The following is a 16,592-nucleotide window of genomic DNA, read 5'->3' on the forward strand; positions in this document are numbered from 1 at the left end:
GTTTTACCTTTTGTGGAAGACCTCAGGAGATGCACACTGAGCTGGACAGACGGGAGGATTCATTTCGCAGCCCCCTTGCAGGGTCATCATCCCTGGCTGGTCAGCCAAGACCTGACGTGCTCGTGCAGCACCACATGCTGCACCTGGGACAGCCCACACAATGGCGAGGCTTCTGCTGTCTCTGCCATTTCAGCCCTCAACTATAACAGATTTATAGTCAAAAAGACCTGGGGAAAAAGGCTCTTTTCCTTGATGGAAGCGCAAGAGAAAAAAAGTAGTCAGGGTGTGGCCAATCCATCTGTCACTGAGGAAATAAGCCCGTCCTCTTATAACTTAATGCCATCATTCACTAAGACCAAAGGTAGAGATCAAGGCTGCTTACTCGGAGTAGTACCTAAGGCCGTGTCTAGTCAGGCACACAGGCAGTCGCAGTGACAGCCAAATATAAATTACTCTGGCGTGGTCCCTCGGGAGTGCGCGCTCTCCTCCAGAGCAAGCAATTGCCTCCCAAATATGTCTACTCTGCAGGGAGCCCTCGGGCTACACAGGGAGTAAGTTACTCTGCAGAGTACTTATAAGGGTCTCCTTAAAAGCCAGGGAATAAGTTCAAGACAGAATATTTCAGAGAAAAATCAGTCTATTTGTCTGCAGCTGCAAAGGAATCCCATACTCGTGGATGAAGGCGGCACTGGGAAGACAGCTAGCAATGCGACGGGTACTGTGGGCATACGGGCTCAAAATATCAGTCAGTAAGTTCTACAAATCCCGGTTTAGCTTCTACTGTAGTCCTCCCTTGCTGCATTTTCCTTTTATCTGAGAAGGCTTGAGCTACCTTTTGTCCTCTTGAACCACCATGGCATGTCACACCAGGGACGGGGTCCAGGAGCTCTTGCCCGACAGGAGCGGAGCTGCCCTGCAAGAGGGGAATGACCTTCCCACTGGTGCCTCCGCTGGGCACACTTCCAAACCGGAGCGATGTGTCAGCTGATGGGTTCTCACTCTGGCAACCAGCTACGATGCTGCCATCAGAGACATCTTTATTGAGGCAAAAAAGAGAAGCAGATGGTCTCTCAGTCAGCATCTCCATAAATGTGAGTGGTTGCATCTATAAAAGCAAACTGCTATAAAGGGATGCTGCTAAGCTTTCCTTCCAGCATTATTGCTCGACTTTCCTCATGAGGCATGGTGACCCTCTTCCAAAGAAAGGGCATAAATCATCACTGGCTTTTTCCTTTAATTCCTGGATGTGCTGAGTCCTGTGTAATAAATTATACTGCTCACTGTAGAAGAAAATTCAGATGCAGCTCTGCCAGCCCCTTGAATCCCTAGGTCACAGGTGATGGGAGGGTTCAGTCAATCTACCCGGCCTTGTTCACATCAACCAGGAGCACATGTCAGTAAGTGAGGTGAGACGAGCCATTAGGTCACCCCGCAGATGAGCAGGGGATTTAGGATGCCAAAGCTGTTGGGAACGTACATGTTCCGAGGCAGCCAGCCCCAGCCCCGTCCCCCCCCAGCGAGGTCTGAAGGCATGAACTCAGGCTCTGAGCAGGCACAGGTGCCTGCCCCTCACTGCTTGGGGCTTGTCTACACAGGACTCTTAAAAAATTTAAATTGAAGTAACTAAATCTAAAATGGATTAAGGAGCATTAAAATTCTGCATAAAACTCTCATTCAGAATTAAAATGGCCTTAATTCAGTTTAATTTACTCCCAAATGCTACTAAATAAGGCCATTTAAATTGTCCTTAATTAACATAAGTGGTCCCATATAGGCATTTATAAATGAGGTTTAATTAGCCCATTTTTAAAAGTGAGTTAGCTGCCTTGAGCTTCCATAGGTAGGCGAGCCAGGCCCATGGCTGCTTTGCTGACAAGGCTCCTGATTGAGGCTGGTTAGCAATGGGTTTGTAGCGCTGGCGTCTCTTCCCAAGCAACTGGCACGAGGCCAGCTTCTTCCCCGCCAGCAGATAATAAGATCCTTGAATACCACCTATTTTGACTGCGTTAAATGCACGAGTGGGAGATGAAAGGCTTTGTCAGAGGACGAGTTCTTCCTTTAAGATCTGGGACACGGGAGTAGTAATCCCTAGAAAAAATCCGTAGAAAAATGTGATGTCAGGGTTTTGTGAGACTTGCTCATGAGCACGGAATCAGACTGGAAGAAAGCTTGCCTTGAGTCGGCAGGGAAGTGGAAGGAGATGGAGGACTGGGAGGGACCGAGCCCATCCCTGGGACAGGCCTTCTGCTATCACAGGCTACCTCGCTGTCACCACTGCCCCCAGATGCTTTTGTTCCTTTTTTTGCTTACTAGAAGCCCCAGTTCAGAAAGATAACCCTTCAGCAGCGTGAGGGCTGCCCTCGATACCCAGCGTGGTGCATTGGGCACATCCTGTGGTCTCGTGGCTGGCCTTGCCTGCCCGTGTCCTCCCCCTCGCTCTCACCAGTTCCTCCTCAGGAAAGGCCCCACGCATGCGCGCGATGCCGAGGGGATTTCCACCTCCTTCCTGTGGGCGCAGAGAGCTTGCAGCAGGATGGAGGCACGAGCACCGCTCGGCAGCCCAGCAGTGCCAGCAGACGGCCTGTCCCACAGTGAAAAGGGGACGATGCAGCTGCCTGATGGAGGGCACAGCACTGCCGGTGCTCAGCCCGCTGCTCCCCAGCCAGGCCTCGCCAACAAGCCCGGCTGGGCGCCTCAGCCCAGGGACCTGGACCGTGTCCTCCCACACGCCATCCAACCGCGCAGCCCTGCAGAAGGAAAGGCAGATTGCTATGAGATGAGGGCATGACCTCTGGTGCACAACACAAAAAAATCACCTTTCCCAAAACAAAGTGGGGTTTGGTCGTGCCTGGAAGCAGAGTGTGCAAGGTGGAAAGCATTTCTGCAAAACACACCACCACGGAGGTGCTCAGTTCCCCTTATGAAATCCATGAAATGGTTATTGGCATGTCTCTGGCAGACTTGGTGCTATTTAGGGTCCTCTGAATATGGCTCCCTTCCCTCCCCTTGGGCTGATTCTTTGCTCTGCAGCTCCTCTGGCATTCCCTACTCCAGGACAACTCGCTGCTCCAAACTCCATGTCAGTGGGCTGCTGCGATCATGGTTTTCTGCAGGGTACTGCTCCCCGGGTAGCGGCTTTACCGAGGTCTGGCTGCATGTGACACCCCCGGGTGCGCAGAGAGGGGCAGAGACCTTTGGGTGTGCTCGGAGGGAGCAGGATGGCAGATGGCTCCTGGAAACCACAGTGAAGGTGGCACAGCAGCCACACAGGTCCAGGGGACAGCGGAGCAGAGGCGTGACTGTCCCTGAAGACACTGCATGCTTGTTTCCACAAGGAATTCAACAGCAATACCTCCTCCTCTGCGCTGTGTAGTGGGGATGGGTCAATACACTTTCAAATCACACCAATTAAGTGAAAGCTGGTTTCTTGCTTTGGAACTAAGAAGCTTCCTTCTCACAGGCGGGCAGAGGTGTCAGGACTGTGGGACAGCTCTGCTCCTCCAGCTCCTCTCCCTGTGCAGGGGACCCTTCGTGTGCCTCGGGGACGAACGACTCTCCTGCCTTGTGTGCGCAGTAGCGCAGGGCCTTGGTGCATCCTGGTCCTGGCAGAGGCTTTGTTCTGGAAATCTTCATACCCTCAGAAGCTGCAGCCTCCACAGGAGCCCTTGCGATGCCAAACAACTGAAGCACTTTCTCTTCAAAGCAGTTTGTAAATGTGAAAATGGGGGGGGAAAAATCAAAAGTAACCACTGGGAGTTTTGGGGTGGGGCCAGCATATTGCCCCTTTTGACTTTTAGGGAGAAGCCAACAGACCCTCTCTGTGCTGGCTTCTCTTTTTACCAAATCAAAGCAGGCAGCGTGCAGTTGCTGTCACTGCTTTGCATAAATCAGAAGATCCAGCTTTGTGGCTCTTACATGGGGTATTTCCTATAAAAAGCACATCTGTGGCCACACTTTTTGGTGCAATAGGCTTTATCCTGGAAGCAAAAGCAGAAAAACAATGCTAAATTCATGCTGACTGGAGTAGATTCCAAGGGAAAGAAGAGTTGGGAAAGCACCTACTTAAGTACTGACTAAGGATGTTATCTCTCATCTGAATCTAGCCTCTGTGTGTGTGTTACTGTTGAGTACACAGTGCGGTTTCAGACATGGCCAGAGACAAGAAAAAATGATTGTTTCAGGGTAACCACAAGGAAGATGAATGCAAATATATTCCTGTAACTGGGAGAGTTCCCTTGCTCTTAAGTTGGGCTCTGGTACATGGCTTCAGGGAAGCAAATTTGCAACTACCTTCATTAAGTTGTTTGGGAATGATTAATCAGAAGTCAGAGACGTAAAATTTTTGCACATTGTGAAATGTTGGTTGAATTCCTGCAGTTACGTACTGTCTGCAAGGGCCGCTTCAGGGAATAGTCAGGGGACAGGTACTGGTGGCTGACAGATGCTTCCTGTCGGCTCTTATCTCCTCTGAAAGCCGGGGCTGATAAGCTCCTGCGGGCTGAATCACAGCCACCTGCATCACGTTGGGATCAAAGTGGTGCAAGAGACGTGTGGCAGAGGCTCCAGCCTCCCGTGCGGTGCACGCCCAGCGCGCAGCCTGTCCGGGCACCCTCCATGCAGGGCACTGCCGGCACAGGGGGGGCCACTACAGCAGGAGACACTGCCGTCACCCCTGAGTGCGCTCTGCCACGTCCATCCACCAGGTGCCTTCCGTGTCACCGTATGCCGTGTCCAAGCAGTGGCTGATGGCAGTGCAGCACAGAGCACCTGCGCCAATGTGCACGAAGCCTGTGGCTGCACGTTCACACCTTCCTTCGCGCCTTCACACCTTCCTTCTGCCTAAAGCTGCCTACAGCTTCGGCTTGGCTTAAACAGCAGTGGCTTGTCCTTGCACCTGATACAACCCGCTGCCCCCGGCCCTCTGTCCCCTCTCCCTTCCTGGTTTCAGCTGCTTCCCAGCCATGTGCCGGGCACGCCGCGGCCACCCCCTCCTGAGGGTCCTTAGGCCCCAGCCTGGCCTTTGGCGTGGCGGGGGCAGCGGGCGGTAGCACCATACACCCCGTGCGGGTCGGGGGGCACCCAGCAGGCGCCGTGGGGCTCTGGGACTCAGTCACCACTTGACACCCACCTCTGATGGGGGGTGGGGGGTGAGGGGGGTGGTAGTTAAAAAGGGTCAGGCCTGGAGTTTTGACGCATTGGTTTTAACCCAAGAGCAGCCAAGGACAAGCTGGGAAGACCTCTGAGGAACTGGCTATCGCCCACGCCGCCGCAGATGTGCCTGCCTGTGCCAACGGGGGGCTTCGCCGCACCGCCCGCCGCTGGCACCCCGCACAGGGGGCCGGGGGGCCGGGGCAGAGCAGGAAGCAGAAGGGCTCATTTCCCTAAGGAGCAGCTTGTCGGGGCAAATCTGCCCGCGTTGCAACACGATTTGCATAAACCCCAGGTGTTTGCAGGAGGGACCTGCCTCTGCATCTGCCGGGGTTATTCCACAGGCAGCGGCGGCGGGGCTGGACGGGGCCCAGAGGCGGCCGCCAAGCCGCCGCCCCGCGGCGCTCGCCCAGCGAGGCAGGCCCGGCGGGCCCCGAGGCGAGGCCGCAGCCCGAGCAGCGCCGCCTCCCCGCCCCAGGGCCGCGGCCGGGCGGGGCGCGGGGCGGACCGGGAAGCGGCCGCCGCACCGCCCCCGCCCGCGCTGCCCTTCCGCGTTGGCGCGGCCGCGGCCCGGGCCCCGGTATAAAGCGGCGGCCGCCGCCCGGCCCGCACCGGCCCCATGGAGACGCAGCGGCGGCCCGTCGGCGGCGGGCCGGTGAGCGGGGGCGGCGGGCCGGGCGGGCTCGGGGCGGGCGGCGCGGCCCCGCGGAGGCCGGGCACGGGGGCGCGGGGGGGGCCGCGCGGAGGCGTGCCGGGGGCCGCCGCTAACGCCCGTCTTGGCCCGCAGGTCCGGGGCGCGACCGGAGGCCGGGAGTCCCCCGCGGGGAGCCATGAGGGCGGGCAGCGGCGGCCCGGGCTGGCCTGAGGCGCTCCCGGCCGCCAGGCTGCCGGCGTCCCGGCTCGGCGGGAGGATGAGCGGCAGAGAGCCCTGCGAGGGCCGCGGGCTGGGCCCGGGCCTGCCCGGCGCGGAGCCGGCCGAGGAGGCGGGCAGCCCCGGGCGGGAGCCCTGCGACAGCGCCGAGATGCAGCTGAAGGTGGACTTCTTCCGCAAGCTGGGCTACTCCTCGGAGGAGATCCACGTCGTGCTGCAGAAGCTGGGCCTGGGCGCCGACACCAACACCGTGCTGGGGGAGCTGGTGAAGCACGGCCCGGCCGAGCGGGACAGCGGCGAGGCCCCGCCGGAGGCCAAGGAGGCCCCGCTGGTCCCGCGGGGGGGGGCGGCCAACAAGGCCCCGGCGCCCGCCCCGGAGGAGACGGAGAGCGAGAACCTGAAGCCCATCGTCATCGATGGCAGCAACGTGGCCATGAGGTGGGTCTGGGGGCTGTGGGCGGGCACCGGGGGCTGCCCGTGCGGGGCCCGGTGTGGTGCGGCTTTTGCCTGAGCTCCAGTCCGGAGATTGGCGTCTGACACGCTCTGGGTTTGGCACCGAGAACAGCCACCGCTGGCAGCCCTGGTGATGCTTCCCGAGGCACCTCGCCGATACGTGCGGCGCTCGCCAGGGCGAGTGTCACCCTTGCAGGCGCCAGCCGTCTTGCTGGCCTCTCCCGCCCGTGGACCCCACAGGGCTCTGGCTGGAGTGGGCATGTTTGCTGGGAGTAAAGATGTTCCCTTGTGCTCTGGCTCATGGGTAGGATAACTGGAGATAGGTTGTCTTCTTACCTAATGGCTTTATGTAAGTTTCTGTAGCAGGAAGTTGCTCAATAAATAATTATGGGGTTAATTAGAGAAGACTTTGTAATATGGAGCTGTCTCCTGCATTGGAGACTGGTCTCCACATTACGACTCTCCTATTTTGGGTGGATTTGGTACAGCGCAGAGGACGGGTGAGAAGTTGAAGAGACACTGTAGCCTATCGAGTCACCAAGGCAGGGCTGCGACTCCTCCTCAGCATCTCTGGCATTGTGGTGGCGATGGGGCAGGTCCTTGGGCGCTGCAGCCAGAGCAGCCTACGAAGCCGCTTGGGTTGGAGCGGTAATTTGGGAATGCCGGAGCCCTAATATCCACGGAGCACCCAGACTCTCTGGGATGGGTATTTACTGGCTTGATGACCCTACTTTCACCTTGGCGTTTGTTTCCCACGATGGTGAGCGTTGTGTGCTCCCCACCTCTGCACAGGGGGTCTGGGCTCTGTGAATTTAACGCACCAGGTTTCTAAACAGGGCTCTGTCGTTGCAGTTGAAAAGCAAGCCTCCTTCACAGTGTTTTAGCCTAATAGGTTTTGTAGCATATGTTTGTGTGCACAGAATTTTTAATAAAAAAAAAAACAGACCAAAAAACCTGGGTGACCACAGAGCTGCCGTGTGTGTTACGGTAGATTTTTTTGTCTAAAGCAAAAGTGTTGAGTGGAGCTTTGTTTACGTGTGTGGTTTTCTCTAAGCCATGGTTGACAGTTCTGAGAACAGGACTGAGAAAAGATGGGGTACAGTCTGCTGTGTGTCCAAGAAATAGAGCCTGCGAGTCCCAGGGCAACAGAGGAATTCCGATGGCAATCAAGCAGGGCTGGAGAGTAAAAGATATGACCTTGGTGTCTCCAGGAGAGCGCAGTCCTGTTCCTGCAGCTCTCCAGCAGCTGTGCAGTCACTTGAGGAAAATGGCCCACTGCGGGACCTGTGCTGAGCGGTGTGGCTCTTGCAGCGGAGTTTACCTTTGATAAGTGTTCAGCCTTCAACAGAATTGGCTGCTGCTTTTGAAATGAGGAGCCTCTTACCTCATTTATCCCAAAAGCACAGGAGGGATCACAGCAAATGTGACTTAGGGCAGGCCGGGCGGTAACAATGCTGCCGATAGGAGTTTGACATGAGAAAAGCAGTCTGGCTTTTTTAAGCAATTTGCTAGAAGGGGAATTCCATTCTGAAACTTCCTGTATTGATGGTGTGATGTTCCCTGCTGATTCATTTGCAGTGTGTACCGGGGCCTTCCTGAGCAGCTCTTGACAAACATATGCAAATCATAGTGGAAATTAGCTTTTACTTCCTTCTAAGGGAATTTTTTCTTGGCTGTTGCCAAATCAGATCAGCCCAATTAGCTACCTTCTGTAGGTTTGAGACCGGTAGCAAGGACTCGGGGAAAAAAAAAAAGTTTTTAAAAAACTTCATAGTAACTTGTGTCTGGCTATCTATGGCAAAAACAGACTGACATTGGAAAAGTTTTCAGAGCATCGTTCTGCTGATTGTTAATATCAGCCTTTCTGTAATTTGGGATTCTTAATGAAGATGCGTTAGGTGTCTCTTCAGGTACTAGTTTTATTGCTAAACTTATAGTTCTTTTAGAATAAGTATTTTGGTACAACTTTTCAATTTTCTTAATAGGAGGAGGGTGAGGACAGGAGGAGAAGTAAAGCCTCTTTCTAGTGGTACTGTAGTAATTGTGCTGCTTAGCTGTGCCTCTGCTGGGATGGAAGCTCCTCAGTAACTTACGGAGGAGTTCACTGGCACGCTAAGTGGTGGTGGGAGTTGAAATGTCATTCAAGTGTAGATGGGAAGAGTAAGACTTGTGGCAGGGTAGTCCCCAGATGGGGAAAATCTTACTGAATCATGAGACCAGTTATCTTTAGTGTAGTACATATTACCAGAGTGTCATCATGAAATGCAGGCTATTAGATCTTGAATGACAGATCAGGCTGTAATACAAAAAAGTTGAAAGCTTGCCAGAACCATTATCAGCAGAAGAACTGATTACACTGTAAATACTGGCACTTGTAAAACAGGAGTGGTAGCTTCCTCTTAGAAGTTCTGGAAACTTACTGATATGACCTAATAATTAAGAAGCAGCTTTTTGCATTGGTACGTAGCTTCTGATGCTGTTGTCAAACTTTGTTCTCAAACTGCCAAGTTGAGACATTCAGCACTGATCCTGTAACCAGGAGTTACTATTGCTATTTTATGCAAATAGTGCACTTATATATGCATATATAAAAATATGTATATATTGGGGGGGGGGGGGGGCAGGCATAATGTAGCGAAGAAGCATTTTTCCTCAGTGCTGATGTCCTTGAGGTAAGAGTGCATAAAACCTTGTTTTCCTTGAGTTATCAGAATAGCTTTACAAACAGAACACCTAGTGAGGGTACAGTTTACACTGGCAGAGGTTAGCCACTGGTATTAGCTGGCAGAATAGGACAAAGGGTGTTCAAGATCACATTGTACTCAGCACTAAAAATAAAGATCTAGAGTCCAGAGCGAAGCAAGAGCTCTGTTTCAGAGCAGCTGCAACAGTTACAGCTGCTTTCTCCCTCCCAGTGAGGATATGGGTATTTATTGGCATACTGAGGTGCTAAAGGAACAGTAATTCTGTGAAGAGCTTAGTGATGTCTCTTTACACAAGATGAGCAATGAATGCTGATTGTGCTACTCTAAACACTTCTTCACTAAAGATTATCTGAACTGCTGGATCCATTTGCTTAGTATATTGCCTGACAAGTCTGTACATAACCTGAATATTGAAGTCCTTAATTTTCTTCTTCAATGCAGCCATGGAAATAAAGAAGTGTTCTCCTGCCGAGGTATCCTTCTGGCTGTCCAGTGGTTTTGGGACAGGGGACACAAGGATATTACAGTCTTCGTGCCATCTTGGAGGAAGGAGCAGCCACGACCAGATGTGCTTATAACAGGTGTGGAAATGTGAAAACCAAAAGCAGCTTTTCAGGCTTACTGCTTTGTCACTTAATGAGCTTGCAAAGTTCTGGCTGGTTAATTACTAACTTATGAATGGAAGATCTGAGTGGTAGGAGATCCAGCAAGCTGAGCTGACCAGTGAGAATTAGTCATTAACTTCTCCCCTAAGCAAGTTCTTGCCTGAATCGGTGAAATAATTCAAGAACAAAGAATGTAGTGCTAGTCTGTTTCCTAACTTGTCTCTTACCGAGTTTTTTCTTCTTTCAGGGACACACCTTCATGCTATGTATTTGACAAACATATTTGACACTGTAGACTGTACAGAATTTCTACATGCTAAAAGTTAAAGCTCAATGGGAGCTTAGTCAGAATTATTCAAATTGAGGGGACTTTGCTCTGAACTTGCGAACAGCTGAGATTTCTAAGCAACTCTCCTCAGAAATCCATGCACTACATGGTACAGCACCATACAAGATACTAGCCTGCCAGCCTTAACTGCTGCATGCAAAGGGCGACGTGGCTGGGACTTGCTGTGTTACAGCAGCCTCGGTGGTGGGTTCTAAGGCTTCTTGGGTGCCATGCAGGCAGCGGGGCTAGGAATCCACCTCTGACAGCCTGATCGATGGTATAAAACAGATGAGAATGCAAGCTGAGCTGTGGAGAGAAGAAATTACTTTAATTTTGTCATTTATTTATAATGTTACTTTATCTGTGTGAAAGCCTTTGGGCTGTGTAAGTGTGTTCACATTTGTGTTTGTTCTAGACCAGTACATTCTCCGTGACCTTGAGAAGAAGAAAATTCTGGTCTTCACCCCTTCCAGGCGGGTTGGAGGCAAGCGTGTTGTCTGTTACGATGATCGATTCATTGTGAAACTGGCACATGAGTCTGATGGCATTGTGGTTTCTAATGATACTTATCGGGACCTGCAGAACGAGCGTCCTGAGTGGAAGAAATTTATTGAGGAGCGTCTGCTGATGTATTCCTTTGTTAATGACAAGTAGGTTCCCATTCTTTCTTTGCTTTAAAAAAAAAAATTCTGTGTGAGCGTGCTGTGTTGTTTTAATGAAGCAATAGCAAGTGATGCATGAAAAGAGCAAAATGCTGGTACAGTGTGGAAAAAAAATCCTGTAGAGATATTGGGAGGTATCTTAAATAGCTGTTCATGGTTTGGAACTAGGAGCTGTGCTGTAGTGGAGTTCCTAAGAGAGCTCCAAGGCTTGATTTCTTCACAGGACAATCATTTGCAGGCCTGGCAGCAGGTACTAATTTGGGTCAGCAACAGCACAAAACCTCCTCTCTGCCTGGAGTGAAGCACTTTGTGCTGGTCTTTACCAGGTGACAGGAGGGCTATCTCTGCAGTGAAATGGGAAAGTTTGGGGTTTTTTTTAGAGCTCAGAGAGCTTTTAATCTTCAGCGAAATGGGAGACTTTAAGAAGAAATTAACCCTGTCCCAAGAAAGTGAACTGCTCCTGACTGAGATTTATTTTTCTTTAGGTTTATGCCTCCAGATGATCCCTTAGGGCGACATGGCCCCAGCCTGGATAACTTTCTGAGAAAGAAACCCGTGGTGCCAGAACACAAGAAACAGCAGTGTCCTTATGGTAAGACTTGCCTTCTAAATGTGATGACCGAGGTCTCTGTGCAAGTGTAATTCATACATGAGTAAAATTCAGCTGCTCATTCCATGTTCTGCCTTCCCTTGCAGGGAAGAAATGCACTTATGGAATTAAGTGTAAATTCTACCACCCTGAAAGGATCAATCAGCCCCAGCGCTCATTAGCTGATGAACTCCGAGCCAATGCAAGGTTGTCTCCTACCAGAAGTACTGCTGCCAAGGAGGAGAAAAAAGGCAAAAGAGGTTCCCAGGCAGAGGTCTTGTGCTCCGTGCCCACAGAGAGTGATAAAAGCTCTTTGCAGAAGGTCTCTGCAGAGAGGAAAAGCTTGACCCACAAAGCAAAACCCAGTGATGTTCCGCTTCAGGTCAAAGGCTGTGTCTCAGGCAGCGTCCCTCCCAACAGTGGGAACCACAGGTCCTCCGACAGGTACCAGCAGCCTCATATGGACTCTCTCTCTTACATCTCTCAGGAGCATCTTGACTCAGGCATTGGGTCTCTGGAGAACCAACTGTCTGACATGTGGCCTTACAGATCTAGCAGTCACTGTGATCATTCCCCTGCTGATCAGATGGCAGTCTGCAACTGCGGTAGGCAGAGGCCTGTCTACCCACATTCTCCCGGCTTAGAGCAAAATGGTCTGGTCTCTTACAAGCATGGTTCCCATAAATCTTCCTCTGGTGCTAGCTTCTTGCAGTATAGCCCTGAGAGATCTCACTCAGGACCCCCTCACTCTTTCTCAGGCTACGGAGTACCAGTACACCCAGCTAATGCTGGCCAATACAGTCTGCCCAATGAATACACTGCTCCTCCACCCCATTCTCGCGAGTTCTGGTCTGAACCATACCAGATGCCACCGCCTCAAGTGAGATCTACCAGCGTGCGAGATCCTCGTTCGGTACAGAGAGCCCCAGGGCCAGCGTATGGGGACTCCTGCCAGTGGGCTGTCTCTGACCAGTTCGCAGAGGAGCGAGCCAATGTGCATGTCAAGCTGTGTGGCATATTCCATCCCCATTTAGTTGATGCTGTGATGAGCCGTTTCCCTCGACTTCTGGATCCCCAGAGGCTAGCTGCAGAGATACTAACGTACAAGTCTCAGAACCCCGGTATATGAGGGATGCCGAGGGCAGCCAGGCACGTGGAGAGCTCGAGGGGCAGTGTTTGCGCTCTGTAGCTGCCATAGATGCCTTCTGAGGGCTCCTCCTTGTTTCTTGGAAGTACCGGGCTCCAGTTGGAGGCTGGATTCCAAATGTGGTACGCTCACAGCAAATTCCGGTCTAGGCATGACAGTGTGCCCCTGTTAGAGAGGTGAGAGCACCCTAGGGCCCCGTCTTACCAGAGGCTGTTGAAGAGGCTCTGGGTGCTGAACAGGAGGAGGGGCCGTAGCTTCAGAGCAGGATTTTTCCTTTGGGTTTGTGTGGCGAGTCAGGCACACCCCAAATTCCTGCAGTTGTTCAGGGCCAAATGTGACCTTATTCCTCCTGTTAGCTTCAGGTTTGAGATGGCTTGGTGTGTTATCAGGTGTGTGGAGGGAGGATTCGGGGGAGGGGGGGGGCTTGTGGAAGGTGAGGGGGTTACTACCTTTGCACTGGTGTGAGGCTTATTTGTGAAGACTGAAATGCATCGTCAAGGCTGTTCTTGGCTCTTAAGTAGGCCTGTTTACCAAACCACGCAGATCTGTGGAAAATGTTTGATTATAAATCTAGTACAAAGCTGGGTTTAGCTGACTTTAATTTGGTTTTATTGGTGCACTTCTTTAATGATGCTTTCCATACCCCTCCCACTTAAGCTTACCTTCCTGAGATGAGGCAATTCTCCGGTATGTACCACAAGTGCTTAGCAAGCTGCTTAGCTCCCAGAAATGAGAGGAGCTGGGAGCACAATCCCTTCTCGGGATGAGAGGCCTGACACTGCTCCAAAGCGACATGCGAGCTGTGTGTTTGTCATCTGCTGGAAAACACAGGTGTCGGAACACGAGGATGACCACGCTGTTGATGCTGCTCTAAAGCAGTGACCTTGCCTGGTAACCTGTCCCAGGCTATCTCTGTACAACGCTGACAAGGAGGATTTATGATGTTGTGCCTTTTGTCTTCAGACAGCAATAGTTTTGAGCATTCGGTAAAACAGCTGTAGTCATGTCTGGGCTGCTGCCAGTCCTGGTCACGAGGATTCCTTAATATTTTTCTCTGTAAAACTGTTGCTTCATCTTCCTTCTTACTAATGTTCTCCTGTCCCCTTCAGCTTTGTCAGACTAGCAGCATCCAAAAATGTAGAATAAGACTTATTTGGTAAGACTGCTCCCCTCTTGTTCCCTCTTACTCTGTAAGGTGTTTTGTTTGGTTTTTTTTTAACTGTAGATACTGTAACAGATTTTAAATATGCAAAACCAATTGCTGTAGTAATTGGTTCTGGTCCTGGAATTTCATTGTGCTTAGAATGCAAAGATGTTTCTTGCACTTGCAGGCCAGAAGCAGTTGATTCGTTGATACACATTGTATCTGTGTTTTTGTTATGTTTTTAAAATACGTCTATCTTGTGGTTAAACAGAGGTTGTTGAGTGGCATATTATGAAGGGGAGAGTGGAATACGGCTGTTTTCTGAGAGCCCTTTCAGGAACAGATTTGTCTGTTCCTCTTCTTCCCTCTGTCCAAGGAGTGACCTACCCAGACTGGCACCATGTGCCATAAAAACCACAGGGACACAGAAACCTGTATACCTGGTTAATTATGATACATTACAAATTAGTAATGTTTCATGTTAGTAAGCAAAATGCTTCTTAATTCTAAGTAACCTGATACTTTGCATATTTGTAAATTACAGGAAAAATGGTTTTTAATGTTATTGTCCAGCAACTTGCTGCTTGATGCTGTTTTTAATTAGTACTGTTCTTGACTCGGCCATTGTGTTACTTGGCGTGGTGTGTGTTGTTTTTCTGGTGGAATGCTGATGTATGCTTCTTCTCTTGCAATCAGAAGGTTATCATTTTATACTCGCAAGCTGACATTTTACTGAACTTTCTGTATCGTTATGCAGTATATAGTTTATGTACTGAATGGAGGCAGCCACATGGAAGCTGTGGCAAAGTAAGAACTTGTGTTATATAAATAAAAACTGCTGAGTTGAATTACTTGGTCTCTGGTGGCTTTTTGGAAGACTGTTCAACATTTTGGTTGTTTTTCCAGGAAAGCTGGAGAAATTATCCCTCATCCCTGGGGTTCCTCTGACAATCTTCAATCTCCATATGCAGTCGAATGGCAGCGACAGTGTGATGGCTGGATATTGACAGGCTTGTTAACTGATGCAGTGTGACAGGTCAAAAAAATCAAATTGCTCCAAATTGGTGTAGCAGAGAATAGTGATAAAAAGTTTATTTGGCATTACTGAAGTTAGCTCGCTGCCCCGGGGATGCACTGGCAGTCGAGGTGCAGTGCAAAGGCATGTGGCTGTAACTGCAGTATGGGAACAACCATGTTGGATGTCTCGTGTGCTAAAGAAGCGCGTGCTCATCATTATTTTGGGATAAACTGTGGGCTGTGCTTCAGTTGTAACGGACAGTTCCAGAGTACAGTCTGGAAATAAATACCCATGTTGTCCAGTTACATAGCACATCTGTGTCAGATGTTGCACATGATCGTATGCTGACTGTAACATGTCAAGACTTTGCTCTAAAGCTCTGTTACCAGCTGGGAAGGAAATGCAGTAGGAATATCAAGGCTCACATTTCTGTGTAAGAATCTTCCCCTCCCACCTGCTGTACCGCAGTACAGCATGTTCTTATCTGACTTGTTAAATACCTTTATGGTCTTTATTCAAATTTGTGCTCTTAATTTAATACAGGGCAATGGCTATTTCTAGTTAATCAAAACCAAGGAAGGCAGTGCTTTGATAGTACATTGTCTGAAAAAATAAATCCGAAACCTCACAGTCTGAAAGGTCACTGACGTGCTGTGGGAGAGGAACATGCCCGAGGACGTCATTTGAAGTGACGGTAAGCTTTTGTGGCTCCGTACAGGTATGGTGGCCAGGGTCTTGGTGGGGAGGGGATTAAGTGATGCGTCATGAATTGGATCAGACCTTTTAACCAGGTGAAGGCTTTTCTGCTGTTTGTAGTGGGGTTCTGTAGCTGAAAAATGCTGCAGGATTTTTAAGGCTGGTCTTCTATAAAATACCTTAACAGGGGACTTTGGTTTTGCAGGATGGGTAGGTGTAGGGGGGAATGTTGATTTTTTACTTCTATCAAAGCTGGGCTGCTGCAACTAAAAAAGCCTGTGCCGAAGCACAGATGTTCATTTACCATAACCAGGAAAAGAAGAGCTGGTGGCCACTTTCTTTGGTTATGATGTGAATGGCCCTTTTCTATTGCAGTGACAGTCCTAGTGGCACAGCAAGTTGAGGGGGTTAGTCCCCAACATGAATCTTGTCAAAATTATTCCCACAAACTTCTGCTGTGTGTGTTGCTGTGCCCCCTGCCCCCCCGAAAACCCAGCTGAAATCTAGCCACTGCTGCTCTGAATTCTCTTGATCTCTTACCCAAGGCTTCTGCATGAGAGACCCCGTGCCTCCTGCCCCTGGAGCAGCCCGTGTGTTCCAGTGCGAGTACTGCTTTCTCCTACGCCAGGCAGCCCAGTGGTGCCCAGGAGCTCGGGAAATGTGGGGAGTGCTGATCGGAGCTGTCACTGCTGCGTATTTTTCCCCCCTGCGCAGTCGTCTGCACTGAGTCAGAGGAGCTGCCTACCTGCACGCTGCGGGCTGCTGCGCTTGGGCAGGTTCTCTGTGCTGTTATTGTGGAATTTTCAAGACTCATCCGGTGGCTTACCACTTCCTTGGGGCACGGCGGCGAGGGGGACCTGTCATGACTGCTGTGCGTTGGCTTTGTGTTTCTTATCCAACTAAAATAGGTTAGACCTTGTCGGGTTACTGCTCTGTTGGTTAAGGAGGTCACACACAGGCACCCCGTGGAAAGTTCCCTGTACCTCAGTGGGCTTGCGCTGCCTTCGTCCTGTTGGCCTCGTGCGGCTGTAAAGCCTTGTGCTGAGCCCTCAGGAGGCTGGCTCCTCTCTGAGCACCTTCTCCTACCCTGACCAGGTGAGGAATCGCTGCTGTTCTCTTTGAAAGGGGGAGCTCCCAGCTGAGCTGGAGAAAAGGGGTGCAGAAGGCTCCTGAAAAGTGTCGAGGCACAACCACGGGAAAGAGAAGGATTACAGAGATGACCCAAG

The 16,592-nt window shown here is 50.9% G+C and overlaps 1 protein-coding gene across 1 annotated transcript; it reads left to right on the top strand.

Moving 5' to 3' along the window:
* Positions 1 to 5,267: 5,267 nt before the first annotated feature.
* On the top strand, positions 5,268 to 12,927 carry ZC3H12A (zinc finger CCCH-type containing 12A). Its single transcript, XM_056330933.1, has 6 exons — positions 5,268 to 5,803; positions 5,936 to 6,457; positions 9,619 to 9,758; positions 10,526 to 10,760; positions 11,258 to 11,364; positions 11,469 to 12,927. The coding sequence occupies exons 2-6, from the start codon at positions 5,979 to 5,981 to the stop codon at positions 12,488 to 12,490; spliced, it is 1,983 nt and encodes a 660-aa protein (XP_056186908.1). The 5' UTR covers positions 5,268 to 5,803; positions 5,936 to 5,978; the 3' UTR covers positions 12,491 to 12,927.
* The last annotated feature ends 3,665 nt before the right edge of the window (positions 12,928 to 16,592 follow it).

Source organism: Falco biarmicus, chromosome 3 (genome assembly GCF_023638135.1).
Source record: "Falco biarmicus isolate bFalBia1 chromosome 3, bFalBia1.pri, whole genome shotgun sequence".
Taxonomy (NCBI): Eukaryota; Metazoa; Chordata; class Aves; order Falconiformes; family Falconidae; genus Falco; species Falco biarmicus.

What these genes read in the sequence shown, in the direction of transcription:
- ZC3H12A (XM_056330933.1), top strand. Translation starts at nt 5,979, where the DNA reads ATGAGGGCGGGCAGCGGCGGCCCGGGCTGGCCTGAGGCGCTCCCGGCC. An exon ending in GGCAGCAACGTGGCCATGAG is followed by an intron (nt 6,458 to 9,618) that starts GTGGGTCTGGGG and finishes TCTTCAATGCAG; the next exon opens with CCATGGAAATAAAGAAGTGT. An exon ending in ACCAGATGTGCTTATAACAG is followed by an intron (nt 9,759 to 10,525) that starts GTGTGGAAATGT and finishes TGTTTGTTCTAG; the next exon opens with ACCAGTACATTCTCCGTGAC.